This window comes from Oryzias melastigma, linkage group LG11 (assembly GCF_002922805.2).
Source record: "Oryzias melastigma strain HK-1 linkage group LG11, ASM292280v2, whole genome shotgun sequence".
NCBI lineage: Eukaryota > Metazoa > Chordata > Actinopteri > Beloniformes > Adrianichthyidae > Oryzias > Oryzias melastigma.
In genome coordinates, this window is record NC_050522.1 from 8,423,639 (window position 1) to 8,443,119 (window position 19,481).

The 19,481-nt window shown below is 40.1% G+C and overlaps 2 protein-coding genes across 3 annotated transcripts in view; one reads left to right on the forward strand and one right to left on the reverse strand.

Moving 5' to 3' along the window:
* LOC112136456 (polypeptide N-acetylgalactosaminyltransferase 15) overlaps positions 1-6,460 on the reverse strand; it is an 8,393-nt gene extending 1,933 nt beyond the window's left edge. The window contains exons 1-5 of the mRNA XM_024258167.2: positions 5,079-6,460; positions 4,816-4,982; positions 3,979-4,183; positions 2,257-2,424; positions 2,051-2,168 (exon numbers count right to left, since the gene is read on the reverse strand). Of these exons, the coding sequence (XP_024113935.1) occupies positions 2,051-2,168; positions 2,257-2,424; positions 3,979-4,183; positions 4,816-4,982; positions 5,079-5,596 (1,176 nt within the window). The 5' untranslated portion in view covers positions 5,597-6,460. The remainder of the gene's footprint in view (positions 1-2,050; positions 2,169-2,256; positions 2,425-3,978; positions 4,184-4,815; positions 4,983-5,078) is intronic.
* A 1,946-nt stretch (positions 6,461-8,406) lies between these two features.
* On the forward strand, positions 8,407-17,692 carry gpnmb (glycoprotein (transmembrane) nmb). Of its 2 annotated transcripts, none has more exons than XM_024294191.2 (12): positions 8,407-8,631; positions 11,737-11,892; positions 11,980-12,141; positions 13,206-13,379; positions 13,459-13,620; positions 13,683-13,988; positions 14,755-14,814; positions 14,885-15,079; positions 15,535-15,640; positions 16,633-16,853; positions 16,930-17,020; positions 17,137-17,692. In XM_024294191.2, exons 1-12 carry the CDS (start codon positions 8,559-8,561, stop codon positions 17,288-17,290), a joined length of 1,860 nt encoding a protein of 619 aa, XP_024149959.1. In that variant the 5' UTR covers positions 8,407-8,558; the 3' UTR covers positions 17,291-17,692. The 2 variants fall into 2 exon arrangements, with proteins under 2 accessions (XP_024149959.1, XP_024149963.1); XM_024294195.2 differs by having other exon boundaries at positions 11,980-12,120.
* Positions 17,693-19,481: the final 1,789 nt, after the last annotated feature.

A 19,481-nucleotide genomic window follows, 5' to 3' on the forward strand; every position in this document is an offset into this window, starting at 1 on the left:
TGGGTTGGGTTTGGGTTGGGTTGGTTGGTTGTTTGGGTTATTTCAAGCATAGATTGTGAAAAATACAGGTAAAATATTTCAAACTCATCACAGAAAAAATGAAATGCATTGATTAGAAAAAAAAAGAAAGCAAACAAAAACAAAGACACACACACTTAAGTCACTTTTGATTCATTAAATATCGTAATTATTAACCAAAGTCAAGTAGAGTTTGATTGCTTGCTTGAAAAGGAGTGGGGAGAAACAATGACTCATCTACGCCTTGCCTATTGGTCATTTTAATGTTTATTTTAATGTTTTGCACTTTCAAGCTCCATTGGTGTGTTGTTATCATACCCGAGTCTCCCTTGAAATTCCTGTTTCAAACACAATGGTAGACGCCATAAAAAAACAACTGACTATTAAATTAGTCGGCGACTATTTCAATAGTCGATTAGTCTTGACTAAAGAAGAAAAAATGAAAGGAATTCTCCTCACTTCTTAAACTTTAGGAGACTACTTCAGCTTCTGCTTCTTCTGACAGCATGTTTATTTAGCTTAGTTTTACTGTCTTAGTTCAGTGAATCGCTGATTAATAGACCAGCTCAGTGGCCCTGTGGTAGAGTGTCCGCCCTGAGACTAGAAGGTCATGAGTTCAAATTCTTGTTGAATTTTTCCAAGGCCCAATCCAACTTCTCCCCTTCTTTCCCTCCATTTGAAGGAGCAGTGTAAGTGTGTCGTCTGGGAAATGTAGTTTTAAATCCAACCCTCCAAACGGAGAGACAGAATCCTAGAGTCCTCCACCGCGAGGGCAAACCGCATTGCGCTGAGAAGCTTTTTCTTCACGTGGATGTGCTCTGATCCACAGACGTTTACATTTAGATGTAAGTCATGACTTTTTGTTGTAGAATGACCTTTTTAAAGTTATAAAACTACTGTTGTTATGCATATTTAAGCGCTGGAAGCTCCGCGCTAACGCTAGCGGATGCTTAGATGGTGACGTCATCGAACGAAACTGAGGTCCAAAATATGAGAAACTACATTTTCATAACTTTTCTTTGGGACGGAAAAATGAAGGTGAAGGGAAGAATGGGGCCTAAAAATGGGACCCAGTGCCTTCCTGTTTGACACTCAGCATTAAGGGGTTGGATTGAGGGGTTAAACCACCAAATGCTTCTCAAGCGCAGCTGTATCAGCAGCTCACCCCTCCTCCAAGGGACGGGTTAACGGGTAACCAAACAAGGAAGGAGGTTTGACTCCACCCACAGCTGAAATTTGAAAATCCAGTCAGAGGGGTGGGACTTGGGGGCAGGACTGTTATCATTACTGGTGCTGCAGATCATGATGTCAAACTTCTGAAACTTACATGGTTTGACCAATCACAATATTCAACCGTAATACCTCAATTCAACCTGTAGGGGGCAGCACACAAACGGTTTTTGACTCTATTTTCAAGAATTAAACAATTTTATTTTAATTTGTCAAAAATGTGTCAATGACCAACAAACAACACTTTTAAAACCCCATTTATAGAGGTCAACAGCCAAAAAAAGTTGGTTTAGGGTTTGGTAACCTTTAAAAACGAAGAACAAATTTAAAACTATTGGGACTTTGAACTTTTTAAGTCGTAATACTTAAATACGTTTGCAATGCATAAAGAAATCTCACTAACATAAAAGTAAAATATAAATTCTTGACAAATGTCTTCTTTGTGTGTTTTAATCAATATTCAATCAATTCAATATTTTATTTATCTCAGTTTGACCCATTTTTGTGAATTATCCACTTCTTTCTAGAGGTCTGTTTCCGTCTCACATAAATGCTTTTTTTCATAGATTCCCAAAAAACAAGAAGTACATTGTTTTGTGACAAACATCTCAGCTTTGTGCCCTAAATGGTAAGATTTTATTTTCAATTTCTATTCATCGATGAGCCAAAACCACACACAGAGACCACAGCATTTTTGAGGCCATTCAGAAATGCCTCTCACTGTCACTGTCTGCAGTCAGTTTGTGCATCACTGGGAGCAGCAGGAGCTGCTGGTGCTGTCATTAGATGAGCTGGTAATTACCCTGATTGACAGCTCGATTTGTTCCGCCCCCCACAGCACCATCCCGGGGTCGTACGCTCCCACACTTTGAAAAAAATTTCTGTCGATGGCCAAAACGCTGCCTCCCAAAGCTGGGCTCCTACACAAAAATCAAACCTTTTCAACATTATCAAAAACTTTGTCAAATTTGGTTCCTGATCGCTTTACTCAGGAAGCTGTAAACTCACTGTAAAGGTAAAACAGGTTCTTCTGGATGGAAATCTTGCAGTTGAGGATTTGACTCCCAGTAAAAGTCGAGTCTCCAGTCAAAAACTCCCCTGACGGGCCACTGGGTGATGTTAAACTGAAACGTCTGCCAGTCGATCACGTCCATAATCGGAGACACCACTCTGCTCCTGTGGAGAGACAACACTCTCAGATCTTCCACTTTTCAACATCTGTGTGCAGCATGGACTAAAAACTCAACGTCTATTTTTATACAATTGTCTGAGTGTGAGTAAGGCTTTGAACTCAAGCTCTGGTTCACACGTGCTTTTTGAAGTTAACAAATATGGGCTACGATAGGATGCTAACAGGAAACAGGATGAGGAGATTAGAAAAGGAAACAGCGGAGTCTCAGACAGAACGGAGCTGCAGCAGATTCCAGGCCTCAGAGTTCAGCCTAATTACCTGCTCTAATTAGAGCCACGCTGCAGGCAGCCTCAGATCCAGGCCACAGACAGATCATGAGAGTAAAGGACTGAACGCTTCACATCTCAACTCTCTGATTTGATGCTTGACAAATGAGGGCGGACTACTGAGATCCTCTCACTTCTTACAGAAGTTGTTGAATAAAGCTGCGTTCACATGCAACATGCATTCAAGCAACCATTTCCACTGAAAGGTCTATGGAAACATGCTAGGTTTGAAATTCTCCTACGATCATTTATGGCAATTGAACACACGTTGACAGTTATACCAGTTGAACTTTGACCAATCACGGACTCGGCTGTACCAAGTATCTGTGTACTCGGATTCTTGCGATCTGCTCCCGAAATTTTGAGTATAACTATTCACGATGTCCAAGATCGCTGATTCACGATCTTTATAAATATAGTATTTATTGCTCTGAAAAACAGAATAATGTTGGATTTTATTTATGAACTAAAACAAAGTCAATTGTGCCGCGCTACTGTCACTGGAAATAAGCAAATCTTCAAAATAAAGTGTCAGTGAAACTTCCTGTTTTCAAAGTAAAACTAGTGAGAGATTTTCTTTCAATTCAAAAAATGAGACGGAAGTTCTGCTCACTGACATAAGCTCTGAAAAAAAGAAGAAAAAGTTAGCTTTAACAATTGAGTTTTAGCTCTGTGCTTATATTATTTTGGTAACTCTTCAGCGGTTGACTGATGTAATTCCAGTGGCATTTTGTACAAAAATGTGTTATACTCAGAAACTGTTGATCACATTATATTGATCGGATATATTGATATTTAAAAAAAAAATCAGTTTAAATTCCTTCGACTTTTGGAACAAATGTGAAGTCTGCTGTCTGTCATCCATGTCTGTTCTAATTGATTTATATTGCTGAACTAAAAGGTTTGTTTTTCAGTTGTAAATATTCAGTCATCTGTAACTTAAAATATTCAGAAAAGTAAGCTATGACATTTTTTTCAGAGAATAACTGAAAAGATATGTAATTGTGATATAAATAATAACTGTAAATAATTGATATCATGATATACAATTTGTAGGGTGCAACTACTAGCATAAAGCTACGTTCACACCACTCTCCACAACGCTTGCTCAACCAACCACTTATATTAAAAACTCTATGCACGCACACATATTGGGCTTCTGTGTTCAAAACACACAACTGTAGGTGGCAGACATGGTAAACAGTAGAAAAATACTGTAAGAATAAGAAGATAAATACTCCCTCACAAAACGTTCATTACTGAAATACTCACCTGTCCTGTGCAACTCTCTCCAGCAGAGGCTCTAGCCAGCCCTCCTGGCACTCACAGTGGGAATCCATGAACACCAGAACCTCCCCTTTGGCCTTTGCAGCCGCCATTGTACGGCAGCCGCCTACACCGAGGCGCCTGGTGCTGCGAATCAAACGAACCCCTTCGAGTTCAGACACATAGCTGCCCAGTCTGACCTTCAGGTGACCTACGAGGAAGCAGAGAAACAATCCATGTGATGGATGGATGGATGGATGGAAGGATGGATGGATGGATGGATGGATGGATGGATGGATGGATGGATGGATGGATGGATGGATGGATGGATGGATGGTGAAGAGGAAATGAAAGCGGGAAGGAAGGAAAGGAAGGAAGGAAGGGAAGGAAGGAAGGAGGGAAGGAAGGAAGGATGGAAGGATGGAAGGAAGAAAAGGGAGGAAGGAAGGAAGGAAGGAAGGATGGAAGGAAGGAAAGGGAGGAAGGACCGAAGGAAGGAAGAAATGAAGGAGGGAAGGAAAGGAAGGAAGGACCAAAAGAAGTCAGGAAAAAAGGAAGGAAGAAAGGAAGGAAGGACAGAAGGAAAGGAAGGACTGAAGGAAGGAGGGTTGGGATGAAGGAAGGAAGAAAGGAAAGGAGGACTGAAGGAATAAAGGAAGAAAGGACAGGAAGGAAAGGAGGGAAGGATGGAGGATGGATGGATGGAAGGAAGGAAGGAAGGAAGGAAGGAAGGAAGGAAGGAAGGAAGGAAGGAAGGAAGGAAGGAAGGAAGGAAGGAAGGAAGGAAGGAAGGAAGGAAGGAAGAAAGGAAGAAAGGAAGGAAGGAAGGAAGGAAGGACTCACGGCTCTGGCTTTGGTCGTCCACCAGCAGGACTTCCTGCAGAAACTGTTTGGGAGTTGTGTCCAGCACACTGTGCACAGTGCGCATGAGCGTGGACCAGGGCTCCTCGTGGAAACAGATGATGACGCTGGCTGAAGGCAACGACTCGCTGTACTTCTCCCCAAAACATCTGTGCAGTTGTAAACAGCTATAAGTTAAATCTATCGATACTTTCTATACTTGTATGGAAGAAACTTTGTGCAGACATGCGCTCTCACGCGCTCACTCGGGATGGCGCGCCTCGGGGAGCCTCCGATGCAGTGAGATGGTCTCGCTGAGCGCCTCGTTGAAGCCGTGTCTCTGAACGGAAGCCTGCTCCATCTCCCGCTGCAGGCTTCCCGCGCGCAGCCGCGCTGGTCCTGGAGTCGCCGCGTCCTTAAAAGTTCCGCGCATGAGCATCTTGTAGCTCCGTTTGCTCTGCGGCTGCGTCCTGGAGCCGTGCGCGGAGGGGAAGACGAACAACAGCTGGTCCTCCTGCAGGGATTTCAGCGGAGCCAAGTCTTCACCAAGCTCCAAAGCTAGGTCGAGGGAGTCCACGATGACTTCCAGCTCCGGTGGACCGGGAAGCCGCTGGAGGGGGCGGCGGGAAGGGTCAGCTGCGTGAAGGTCCTGGTCCTGATTGAGAAACCCGGACGTCGCCAGCATTGCCAGCGCGAGCCCCAGCAGCAGCAGCCAGAGGCAGTGCATCCTCCTGCGCACAGCCGCAGCCCTCCTGCGGAGCTTCATGCTGCAAAAGGCGCACATTTCCACCGGAAATGTTCGTTTTGGATCAATGCGGGAGTCGATTGCATTTCATTAGAGTAAAAAAAACCTCAACAATAATTTTCCAAATCCTTCCTGCTGTTACGCGTGCGTCATCTGGACTCCAAAAGAACTCGGGCGCGCACCTTTGAGTTGTGGAGTTTTCAACCCGCGGTCCTAAAGCCTGCGCTAATTTTCCCTTTGGCTGAGAGGAGCTCCTGCTCCATCCACCTGCCGATCCCTCTGCTGGAGCCTCAGCAGCTCCACAGCATTATAAACTCTTCCAGCTCCTGTTTGTGCTGCTTGGATGTGCAAGAAACGGTTTTAAACTTCACAAATTGCATGTTTTTAACAGAACAAATGCCCCAGCGACAAAAACATGTTTTGTATAAGTCAGAAGAACGCCAGATTTTTTTTACAGATTTCCTGCGGTTTGTGTTGGCGCAGGCGGGTCGAACATGAGGGCGCTCTTCTCGGCCAGCTGGCGGCGATCCTCGCTTCTTTTCTCTCTGACACCCTGTTCCCTTCCACGAGTCTGCCGTCTGAGCCGTCAAATTCCAGTTTCCAAACTGGCCAGGGACTGACTTTGCTGTTCTAAGTGGTTGTTATCACTCTTCCCCCCCGTTGCGCGTTCGAAGCTCTCCTTCCAATTCTCTGGATGACAGGGAGAGCCGGGCTTTGATCATTGTGATTATGCTCTGGGGAGTAAAGGGGATCAGACGGCCTGAAGGGACAATGAGAAGTTAAGGGAGAGCGGGATGGAGGTGGAGGAAAGGTTGGAAATGAAAGAGAGGCGCTGCAGATGAGGGAGAAGTTGGTGCGTAAAGATTTTGGAGAGGATTGTTGCTGCGCGCTGCCAAAACACACACAGAAGTTTCCACACCAGACACATTTAGAGAAAAAAAGTTCATGCACTCACACATCCGTGCCTGCGCGCGCGCAAATACACACACGCACTCTATGGGAATGTTTTTACAGCGCTGCAACGATTTATTCCAAGCGAGAACTTTGAGAATGCACGACAGCAACAAATAAACCAAAGCATTAACGTGGCTGCGCAAAGATCTCTATTCCATTCATTTTTCTGGTGTAACCCCCACCCCTCACATAAATGAGCAAATAAAAAGGTCAAAATAACTTGTGTCATCTTTCAACTCCAAGAAAGTTAGTATTTATTCAAGGTGGAGAGATCAACGACAATCTGCGGAGGAGTGCCTCCCTCTACTGGACACATGTGGTATTGCAGCTCCACATAGCAGACACGTCATTAGTCCAACAAATGTTCAATAAACTTGTTCAGAAGACACAGTGGAAAATAATTTTTATATATTTTAATGTTCTCTTGTTTTTTTAACACGTTTTTTTTATTGTGTATGTGGTCGCACGTGCTCAAATAAATGTAAATACTCAATTTTAGCGAATCTTTATCACATATGTCTCCATAGGCTTCAGCGTGTGAGAGAGCTCTACTGACAACAACCAGAAAACCAGAAAACACTGACTGATATTTAATGTTTCTGTGATTATGGACATAAATGAAATAGTATAGCCTTGTTTCAAAAATATTAAATAGTTTATAACTTTTTCATATTGGTTTAGAGGGAAAGAAGAATTGGGAAGGAAGGAAGGGTGGATGGGTGGATGGATGGATGGATGGATGGAAAGGAAGGAAGGGAGGAAGGAGGGAAGGATGGATGAATTCATGATAAACATGATGAAATGGTCTCTTTGAGAGTATATTGTTTTAAAATAATAATAATAAAAATAATAGTTTATAACTTTTTGATATTGGTCAAATGACTTCCTTTCAAAATAAAAGACATTTCGTGCCACACACTGTATTATTTGAATTGTGTTGTAATGTCAGCAATGATTTTAAAAATCTGACGTTTGTTTTATTGTTTGTGGTCCACCTTGTTAGAAATTAAATCAGACGAGTGACTCTTATCGTATTCTTTGAACCAAACCCAAAATATCTTATAATCTCCTTAGTTTTTGGTTCTGGTTCTGTTTACTGACCTCAAATGGATTTCCTGTGGTTCAGAACGCACAGAAATCTGTCAAAAATGTTTAAGTTCGACTTCTATTATGAAGGCCTGCTGTCCATCAACTGTTAATGAATGAGCTGAATAAAGTTTGAGTTACTTTTTACTTGTTCTTCATCCATATAGAGCCATCATAGAGGGGTAAACTGTCCATCACTTCATTCATTTCTTTCTTTTGATCAAGCTGACTTTGCAGCGTCAAAACTTTCCGATCAGCTGCTTATTTTTCCATTTTTTGGAGTGTCTGTTTGTTTCCGGTTTACACTTAGGAGCCCTTTTGCCGCCATTTCCCAAGCGCCCTTGTGACACTAAAAGAACCCGCGGAGCAGCAATCACATGCTGGGTGGTGTTGAAAACAATCTGACCCCCGCTGCACGTCCCTCTCCCCCCTTTCCTTCTGCTTTTGGCCCGCGCAGATTTGCGCAACTGTGCGTGCACCTCTGAGTTTGTGCGCAGTGACCGCTGATCCACGCGGGGGCCAAAAAACGCCAAATCATTCAGACGTGTCATCAGCTGTCTGTCACGCTTCAACATCCAGAATGTAGCACAAAAATCGCAAGCAAAGGTCAAATAATCACATTTATTCTAATATTTCTCAAACGTAAGATACAGAGTTTTTACGTTTGGAATTACAATAAAAGTTGTTCAAGAATATGATGTTAGAGAAAGATTTCTGAACTAAGAGTTATTATTTTGAGAGAGAAAAGAGGCAAATGAGCATGCGCATCAGCGATAAGCTTCTCGCATCCTCTAATAGGTGACGAGATGCTCCTCGTTTGGAGGGATCACATGTTTGTGCGCTCAGTGGAGTCACAATACATTTAAGGCGCAGGCTCGAGGAGAGGACAGGCTGTCGAGAGAAGGAGTTCGACCTCCATTAGTCTCTTTTTCTCAAGAATTTTCCCCCTGGAGCTGCAAACATGCGCGTAATTCCGCCTCTGTTTGTCCTGCTGTGCGCCTGCTGCACCGTTCATCCAACCGAAGGACGCAGAAGTAAGTGATGCTCCCACACACTAACAGCAGAAATCCCCCAACTATGAGGTAAAAACTTTTTTCTGGGTTATTTTAATTCAAAAATTAGGTAAAAAACATAAATTGAATTAAAATGGAACCAAAAATGAGTGTTGTTCACTATTTTAAGGGTTTTAACTGCAACTTTGATAATAATAGTGATTACTAATGCAGATATGTGTATAAGTTTTTCCAAGACAAATGTGTTTTTGCGTTTATTATGCATCGATATTTGCAATAGAAAGTCATAAGTTGTCTCTAGTCAGAGTCCCATGAACCCAATTAAAGAGGTGAAGCTGAAGCTGCTGTCCAACCTCCACAGAGAGGACTCTCCTCATTTGGAGTCACGGAAAATTGTTCATTTGTATCATTTGGTTCTTAAAACAAAATAAAAGATTAAAAATAATCTGTTGAACCATGATTTAAATTATATTTCAAGCCTGTTTGGAGTTCTATCACTGAAGCAATTAGGATTTTATTCAGTTAAAGTTTGTTCAAAGAAAACAGGAGCAAATGCTCATTAAATCCGGAGGGGTGGGTATTTAATTTATATTGTAATTCATAATATAAATTTATAATATATTTAATTTATATTATTTCACACCAGCACACCTCTGCAATCTATTCTGTTTATAATGATCTCTTTTTTCTTTTTTTTCTTCTTTTTTATAATAAAGAATAACATTAAACAAAATTGTATGGAGGTAAGTTATGGCCAACATTTTCAGATTTAAAAAAAAAAAAAAAATTAAAGTGGAAAAAAAAGGATGAAAACTGAAAAAAAAATTGAAATTGAAATTTTGAGTTTTAAAGCCAAAAATTGAACATTTGGAGCTGGAAATAATTACCATATTTCCAGAGTATAAGTTTTTTCATAGTTTAGCAAGGGGTGCAACTTATCCTCAGCAGGAACTTGTGTTTTTTAAGACATCAATAGGCTCATATATTCGAGTTTTTTTCAGTAAACACTGGTTGTCTTTTAATGGTTGTTTTAGCTAACAGCCACTAGAGGGCGCTGCATCTGAAGCATTTGCTCCAGAAGAAGTGTCATCTAAAACAAACATGGAAGATAATCTGATCATTTTCCTCTTAAACTGTGATATTTTTCTGATACAGATCAAAATATTTGTATTATTGAATTTAATTATTTATTTTAGCTATGCTGGACTCGGCGGATTTGTTCTGAAACGTCAGAATTTTCTCCTAAAAGTGCGACTTATACTCCAGAATGACTTGTATATGGTTTTCTTCTTCTTGATTACACATTTTTTGCTCTTGTGACTTGGACTCTGATGCAACTTATACTCTGGAAAATAAGAAGTTTATTTCAGAATAGCAAAACACCCAACCCTTTTAAAAATGTGTTGGCCAAACAACAATATTTTTTTGTATTTGTTTTATTTGGGTTTTAACTAATCTTGGCCTTAAATTAGCTCCATAAACATGTAAAAAGAAGCAATATAAGAGTTGAAATAAAATATAATAACATTTGGTGATCAAAATTCTTTGTATTCTCAGATGTTCTACACATGCAGGCCTAAAATCTTTTATAATTCCAGCAATATTTGGCTTAATTTAATCAATTAATCTCAACGACAGTCCATAAAATATTTTGATGACCTTATCGGCAAAAGACTATTTTTCTTAAATGGAAGAAGCAATTTCCTACAACTTATATGTGGATCAGTGATTTTTTATTTGGTTTTGGTGAAAATGTGTTTTTATGAGAGGGGTTGTGCACAAGATTATACTTCTTAAATTATATGGATGTCACCACTGTTGGAATATTTTGTGATTGACTCTGTGCTTCATAAACTTTTGAAAATTTGAAATAGAGAAATGTATTTATTTTGAAAATATACATTTCATAATACATATATGAAGTTGGAACAAGTCTGCACACATTTAAAAAAAATACTAATAAAAATGTTTAATATACTTTTATTGAAACAGTGTTTCATGAAATGTCTTTTAGTGCACCTAAAGATTTCAAAGTTACTTTAATCAAATTACTTTTTTACTACACAGAATCACACAATCATGTGATTGGACGATAAGATAACAGTTCTTTTTAAAATATATTTAAGATTAGAAAAATAATCATTGCAAGAAAATAGTCTTTTTTTCAGTTCTCAGGTGGAAAATTATAAATGTTGACACCTAAATGTATGGAGCTAAATTGAGTCCAAAATTGACAAAACAACTTACAAAAATATTGGTGTTTGGCCAAAAAATGTAGAATTTCCTAAACTTTTTGTGATTCTAAAATAAACATAACTATGTTCAGCTTCAAATGGTAATTTTTTTAAGGTTTCAAAACTCAAAAATTAAATTTCGAAAGTTTTTTTCAGTTTCAACTCTTTTATTGTTGTTTGTTTTCGAACTGGAGCTTGAACGGTGTTTTAGCCATTTAATCCAAGCTTAAGGACATTTTTGATGCCTGCGTGTAACAACAAGACAGAACGGCTTGAACGGTGTCTAAGACGAGCGGTTTGTACGCGATAAAACTCTGCTTTTTACACCTGTCTTGGGACAACTTCAGACTACGATTGTACAGACAATACAGACATTTTCTGAGTGTAATTATCACAGCTCTCTGAGTCAGTGAATGTACAGAGACTGAAGTTATCACCCTCATCGATTTTGATTGGTCCTTCGTGTTTGCCCCACCCCTCCACAACGGGGCCAAAGGTTTTGAAACTGAAATTTTGAGGAAAAAAAAGAGATGAAAGTGAAAAAAAAATTTTGAATCTGAAAAAAATGCTTTGAAATTGAATTTTTGAGTTTTCAAAACCTATAAAAATAGGAAAATTTGAAGCAGAAAAAAATTAAGTTTATTTTAGAATTGCAAAAAGTTTTGGATATTTAACTTTTTTTTGGCCAATCACCAATATTTAAAAAAAAAAAAAAATTTTGAGCTTCAAATAATTTGGCCCAATCTAGCTCCATACACTTGTTATTTGTGTCTATCCAGAGTAAACCTGTTTTTTGCTAAATTTTATAACAATAATAATAATAATAATAATAATAACAATCATAATGAAGTATTTTGTCTTTCAAATAAGTTCCTGCTCTCTCTCCCTCCAGCATATGGAGACATGTTTTCCCACAAACACTCTTTAACAAGGGAGCTTCCATTTCCGATTCCTCCTATTCCCGGATGGGACCCTGACACCAATCCATGGGACGATTACCTCTATCCCCCGCTGGGCTCAAACCCGAGAGAGCTCATGCATCACAGAGGTAAATGAGTCAGTTCAAGTCTGTGCTGCACCTGCTGGCACGTTTTTTTCTTTTTACTCATTGGCTGTTTCCTTCTCTCTGGTAAAGGTAAACCCAACGTCCGCCTGACCAGTGACAGTCCGGCTCTCAACGGCTCGTGCATCACCTTCACGGCCAAGCTGGAGTATCCTCCCTGCCAGAAGGAGGATGATAACGGAGACCTTGTGTGGGATGAGCACTGTGAGGATGGTACGGAGCTGGAGGCTTCAGGTGCTGCCAGGAAGTCAGGCCAGACCATCACACATCGACTGTACATGAGAACTGGAGAGTGACCCCAACCCTCAAAAAGCTGGGCCTAAAAAGCCAAAATCCCATAGACTTAAGGAATTATTACTCAGTCAGAATAACCATTCTTGCAAGAAGTATTTAAAAAAATTTAGGTTTTTATTTATATTTTTTTCTTTAAGTTATAAACTGAACAAACAGATGCTTTAAAAAAAAAGTAGGTGGCCTCACTTTGGACATCTTATTGACAGTCCCGTCCAGATTGGTGGAAATGGTTTTCACATGAGCAATGACTCACGCTGGGTTCACACTGGACGCGGAGCAGAGTCCACTCTCTCCTGCACACTTTTCCCGCGACAGTCCACAGGCGCTTCTGCTAGAGCTTTGTTGTTTTTGCCATCATGGGTAAGTTCATAACCTAAAATATTACCCCATGTTTCTGCTAAGAAGAAGCAAGTAGTTAGTAGGCCTACACTTCTTACATTTATCTTTGATGAGACACATAGAGGGAAGTGTGTGTTGTGATTGTATGTTTATTTTCATCTGTTTAGATACAAAAACATGATCGCATTTGTCAATCATGGTGTTTTATTGTGAAAAATTGGTTTTATTTTGAAATTAAACCAGATTTTCTCATGTATCTTGAAATAACTTCCTGCTAGAATTGATGCGGATCACTTGCCCACAAATTAGATCATAGGTTAACAAGGGCGCCAAATGGAACCGTCCTATGTTCCAAGCTGCTTCGCAGCGCTTCCGTCTCCAGTGTGAACCAGGCGTCAGACTGACCCGGACCAATCTCTGCTTACTGGCGTTGTTCAACTCCAAATGGCGACATCCATATTGTGGAAAAATGGCAACTTAATTAACTTAATTTTGTTGGAGCTGGAAACAAGTCATTTTCAATGGGTGATGTCCAGTTCTCAGTTTACAGTCAATGGCATCACAGCACACTTCCACAAAACACCTGCAAATAAGTTGCAAGAACTTGCAAGAATCATCAAACTGGCTTTGTTCTTAAGTGACAACCTTTTCTTCCTTTGGGACAGCAAATGGACAAGTTCGCTCCGGTTACGTCTACAACTGGACGTCCTGGTTGGACGACTATGGCTTCGGAAAGTGCATTGACAAAAGTAAATGTAATGTTTTCCCCGATGGCAAACCCTTCCCTCAGAGCAACGACTGGAGGCACAAGAGCTACGTCTACGTTTGGCACACGATGGGTTAGTAAAGAGGAGCACCGGCAGGTAAACATGGAGGAAAACTACAACCTACATCACCTGTCTTCTCTTTTGTCTCCAGGTCAGTACTACGAAACATGTGATGGTTCCTCTTCCAGCGTGACCATCAACACCACCAACATCCCTCTGGGAGCTGAAGTCATGGAGGTTTTGGTCTACAGGCAGCGGGAGCGCAGGAAGTACAGCCCTCTCACTACCGACAACAGCGTCTATTACATAACAGGTAAACGTGTTCAACCATCAAAGACCAGCAGGACAGTTGTTCATTCATTCCTTCTCAAACAGATAAGATCCCAGTGGCGGTCGACATCTCCCAAAAGTCTGCGGTTAACCAGTCTGCGAACGTGTTCGTCCGTGGCGAGGACGTGGTCTTCGCAGTTCACCTTCACGACCCCAGCAACTACCTGAAAACTGCAGTGGCCATCGACTACATCTGGGATTTCAGAGACGGCAACCAGCTGGTGACACACCGAGAGCTGACCACGCACACCTACACGTCGCTGGGGAAGATGAGTGTGAAGCTGGTGGTGGAGGCCGCCTTTCCTGTTGAGTGTCCCCCGGCGTCTGCCACCTCGGCGCCACCTCACACAGGTACTAAACTTACAGACCCACACAGATGTTATGTGTTATGTTGGAAGGCCGTTAGAATCAGATGTATCTGTTCACTGGAAATGTATTCTTAGGTTTTTGCAAAAGTAGAGGGTCACTGAAGGTGGCGTCTGGCTGAGGCTGGGCTATATGGGGTTCCATTTGTCAGATTGAGCTCCGTTCACCCTGAGTCTCCCCAGTCTGAATGGGCTCTGTGCTTGGAGTGGAACAACTGGACAAAATAGGCCACCGTCAATTTGCCCCGCCCTAATTCCTGGCCACTGACTGAAGAGATCTTTAGTCATATGGTTTTGTTTACAAGCTTTGGTTCATAACAGAAATGTCTGTTTGACGGCAGCCTGAATACAGACCAAGTGATTCAAGATATAGCTAAGTCAAGTCAGGATTTGAGCTCAAGGACAGAATAGGGTGGTTTTTGAGTGAGCGTAAAGAATGTAAGAGCGTTCTGAAGGAATGGCCATGAAAGAATAAAGTTGATCACCCTACTAAGTTTAGAAAATTTGAGCCAAATTTTTTTCTGTGACCTAAAATATCCAATTTTGCACAACTTCAACTTAATCTTGTAAAATTAAGGAGTGGGACTTTAATTTATGTTTAGTTTAAAGTTTTTTTAACTGTTGAATTAAATCGTCAGATAAGGTGAGTTACAGAAATACAGCATATGTGCCACTTTTCTGTCTCTGAACAGAGTTTTTTTCTCAGTAAACCTCTGAAATGATCTCAAAACTGTTTTTTCTTTTTCTTCTAGACACTCCAACCACTCCTCCTGCCAGTCACGTTGTAACAACTAAGACAAGGACCTCTACAGGTGAGCTCATCAGTTGTAGTGTCAGTAATTGGTTGACACAAAGCTTGAACATAGAACTCATCCCTTCCAGCTCTCCAAAGCACCAGCCAGCCCTCTCTCTCTTCCTCCACCGCTTCCATGACCACTGAGCTGCCCACCACGGAGCCCCTACCCCCCACTGAGTCCATCTCCACCACCATGCCGTGGCTGCGCACCAGGCGACTCAACTGCAATCAGTGTTTACGGTATGCCTACGGGACCTTCACAGGAAACATCACCATCGTTGGTAAGCAGACATTTCCATTCGATGTCCTGCTGTTTGAAAATGAAATTCTGTGTCAGATGGTTGCTGGACGTTGACAGTTTGTAGGTTGAAGCAGTATCTATGTGATTTTACAGATACTGGTTTACAGATTTAAATCTTAGTAGTTTCAGTAGTTTTCATTTGATTATTCCATGGGAAACAAGTACACAGAAATACAGTGAGAGTGAGGATGACATTAGGTTATCATGTCTTGTTTTGTTAAATCTCTCCTTAGGTTATGTTTTAGTGTAATAAAATTTCCCCACATCACACTATAATTAGTAATCGCAATCTTTATAACAAATCAATCAAGCTGTAGAATCACTTGGAAAACGTGTTTTTGAAATCATTCTAACACCAGTCTTTTGACTTCTTCGTAAAGTGACTTGGGTGGATTTGGGGCCTTGAGTTGAATCAGACCATTCTGTTGTTCACAGAGCCAAAGCACCCGCTGAAGAGCTGGCCAAACAGTCGCATTGTGGACGTGTCTGCTGCCAGAGTGACCAACACTGAGGTCAACTTCATGGTCAAATGTTTGGGCAGGTGTGTATCGGTCCGTGGAAACAAGGCACAAGTTGACCAAATTCTCCTCATTTTTTTTTTAAACAAATGGTTTCCTTTAATTGACAGTTAAAGTTTTAATACATTTTCTAAAAATGTTTTTCTCTAATTGTGCATTTTTACTATCTTATGTACGTTCTGAGTCTGAATCCCTTTTTGTAACATTCTGGTTACATAAAACTGAGTCTGCTTCTAGAGTTTTTGAAGGCCCACTCTGATGAAAATGGCATTTTTAACATGTTATGGTGATTGAATTACATTTCTGAGTATTTCTTTATTCGAATCACTGTGACTCAGGAGCAGACAAAACAAAGTGCTGCTGGAAAATATTTTAGGTGTAAAGTAGGAGATTGTTACGCCCCATTCTGTGTCTAGGTGAACTAAGAAAATGGTATTACAAAAACACACAAAGAATGTCTCCATGAAAAAGATAACAAATGTGTTTACAAGAAAATAAATTAAGGACATAACTTATAGGTGAAGCAAAAGATTTCAGGTGAACCGAGGCTAAAATAACAAACAAAACCCCATCTCACTGAACCCAGGAAGATAACTTGCAAAGAAAAGGGAAAGAATGAGAAACACATAGTCCCACACACAGAGCGCTAGCCACTCCAATAAACGCTAGCCATTCGAAAGAAGGCTAGCCACTACAATAAACGTTAGCCACTCCAAAGAACGCTGGCTACTCCACCAAATGCTAGCCAGTCCAATGAACACTAGCCACTCCAAACAAATTAGTTTTGTTACCCAAAACTAGCACAACTCAAAGCTAGCGTCAACCAATGTTACTAAAACACAAAACTGGTGAGCTACACTGAACAGAACTAAGCATAAGTTTAGCTAACAGATTTTCACAATGTTCAAAAACTTGGCAATGTGCTTTAATTACTAACTTCACAAATGTTTCACTAAAGGGAAGTTAAAATTACGACTCCATCATGCAACTTCATCTTTCAATCTCTTATCCTCAGCATCCCCACCTCGGCCTGCACCATTGTGTCCGATCCCAGCTGCACTCAGGTGCGTAACATCATGTGCGATGATGTACCACCATCGTCGGACTGCCAGGTGAATCTGAGGCGGCGGTTTCTGGAACCCGGCACCTACTGTGTCAACATCACCCTGGAGAACTCCAGCAGCATGGCGCTCGCCAGCACCATCGTCACCATCAGCAAGGCCCAGGACCCGCCCGGTTAGTGACACAAACCTACCTGCTGAGTGTCCAGTTAGACGTCTATCTTCTCACCTTTGACCTGTGCACCTTGAAGCTCCCAAGCCTGCCAGTTCTGCTGGGGTGGTTCTGTCTTCAGCCGCTGTGTTACTGGCCATTTTTGGATTTATTGCATATCTAATCTTCAAGTGAGTGGTCCTTATCTTATCTTAGAAAAACAGAAATATTATTTTAGACCAAAACATGATTGTTTTTATTCATTTTTTCCTTCTTTCACACATTTCTTGCTCCCTTTTTCTGAAAGGCGTCACAAAGTGTACCGGCCCATCCGAAGGTCACTGGTGGAGGACAGCTGTGGCCACGCCGGGGCGGCAGGTCACATGGTCCGGCTGAGAGAAGCTCTCTTCCCCTCCAGTGAGGAGAGCCGCCACTTGCTGACGGAGAGACTCCCTGCATAATTTTAAAAATATGCCTCCTGTATCTTTAAAACGACAATGTTGCAATGCTGAATTTGGCAACAGCAACTCCTAAATCAATAGGAAGCTAAATTAAAAAAAAAGGCATTTTCAGGAAATTATACTAATATTACGCCAATACCTGATTTTTATGATGATTTGCTCAAGGCTGATAAATTTGTGACCATTCTAACTGATGTCTTCCAGAGATCTAACATACTTGTCTCATTAAAACTTCTTTTTTGTGTGAAGATCCTTCTGTTCCTTGCACCTTTATAGCAGTAAGATCAATTATCGATTGACATTTGTTGTGATGTTTTACAGATCAATTTATCAAGACTAATTCCAAACAAGCATTTCATAGTTTGATGTGCTGTTTTCAATAAAGATTGAACTAACAGACAATGTTGTGGTTTGCCAAATGTATTTTTAATAAATAAGGATAATTTATAATTCAGGTGAGGCCATCTTTAATACGCCAATGAAAGTGGTGTTTTCAGCATGTTGTGACATTTCTCTGATGAGGACAAATATAAAGAACATTAAGCTTAAACGGCATTTCTGAGCATTTCTTTATTTAAATCGATCTAAATCAGGAGCAGAGAGGGGCTTTAAGGTTTGGAATCCTCTGGGAATTCATCTGAAACAAAACTTTTCTGTATTTAAAATATGCTTATGTATACATTTTCTTATGAAAAGCTCCATTGACGCTTAAATTTTGCCTCACCTATAAGATGCTGCGTTTTTAATTGTTAATTTTTGGAAATTTCTGGAATCAGGCAACAAATTTTGTTGCATAAGAAATTAAAGCAAACGCTACAGTACAACAAAAGCTCAATTCCCTTATCCTCGTTAGAGCAGCAAATCAAGAAGTTCAAGAAACTTTCGTTCACTTTTTTACTGTGTGAATGTTGTGTCAGGATCCAGTTAAAACTTAATCACTCTTTCAGCAATTTCTGCAATGTGGATATCAAAACGTTCAGCATGTTAAGGACATTCCTGCTTGTATTTTTGATATTCAGAAATTTTACGCATTTTAAGATTTTTTTTCCACTTAATGCAATTTTTTCAGCCTCATTGAAAATGAATTGGGAAACTTGAAATCCTTCAAAAACTTTGTTTACTTTTCAAACTTATACAGTCTTGGAATTTAAACATTCAGCAAATTAAATACATTCATGCTTGTATTTTAGTATTCACAAATTTCACACATTTTAATGTTTTATGTAATTTTTATGATTTTTTTTCACTAAATTCTTTAAATTGTTTGTGCACTTCCTGCAAATTATGCAAGCTTGGCATCAAAACGTTCAGCACATTCAGACACCAATGCTTGTACTGTTGGTATTTTTACCATTTACATGTTCTAACATTTCTTTGCAATTTTTTTTAAACACATAATTCAAATTATGCAAATTTGGTATCAAAACGTTTAGCAAGTTCAGGACAATCATGCTAGTACTTTTGGCTTTTATATCTTTTTCCCATTTTAAAATTTTACACAATTTTTCAGATTTAAAAAAAGAAAAAGCAAATTTTTGTGCTTTAGTAATAAAACGCTCAGCACATAAAACACATTCATACTTTTACTTTTGGTGTTTGTAAATTTTGACGCATTTTAGCATTTTACGCCATTTTTATGATTTTTTTTCACTAAATTTGTCAAATTGTTCGTGTACTTTCTGCAACCTATGCAAGCTTGGTTTCAAAACGTTCAGCACCTTCAGGACCCCAATGCTTGTGCTTTTGGTATTCATACTATTAACACATTTTAACATTATTTCGTGATTTTTGCTATAAAAGAAGTTCTTCAAACTATGCAAGTTTGGCATCAAAACGTTCAGCACAATCAGGACACTAATGCTTATATTTTGGTATTTATAGCATTTGAGCGTTTTAAAAATGTCACGATTTTTCAAGAAAATCTAATTGTGTACTTTCTGCAAACTAGGTATCAAAACATTCAGGACAATTTTCTGCATTTAATGCAAATTTCTTGGGTATCTTCAGCCACAACTTTCAGCATTCACGCTAGAATTATTGCAGGTTATGTAACATCTCTAGTTTTAGGAGTTTTGAGAACTTGACTTTTTCTTTGGGGTCAGCAGTTGTGTGCTCATGGAGTTTGAACTTCCACACCTTCAGAGTGTTTTTGATAACCTGTCTTGTCAGGAATCTAGTGTTATATATTGAG

Bases quoted from the DNA above. Each gene is read 5' to 3' on its own strand.
- gpnmb (XM_024294191.2), top strand. From the start codon at position 8,559: ATGCGCGTAATTCCGCCTCTGTTTGTCCTGCTGTGCGCCTGCTGCACC. The intron at 13,989-14,754 runs GTACTAAACTTA...TTTTTCTTCTAG, and splicing joins CTCGGCGCCACCTCACACAG to ACACTCCAACCACTCCTCCT. The intron at 14,815-14,884 runs GTGAGCTCATCA...CATCCCTTCCAG, and splicing joins TAAGACAAGGACCTCTACAG to CTCTCCAAAGCACCAGCCAG.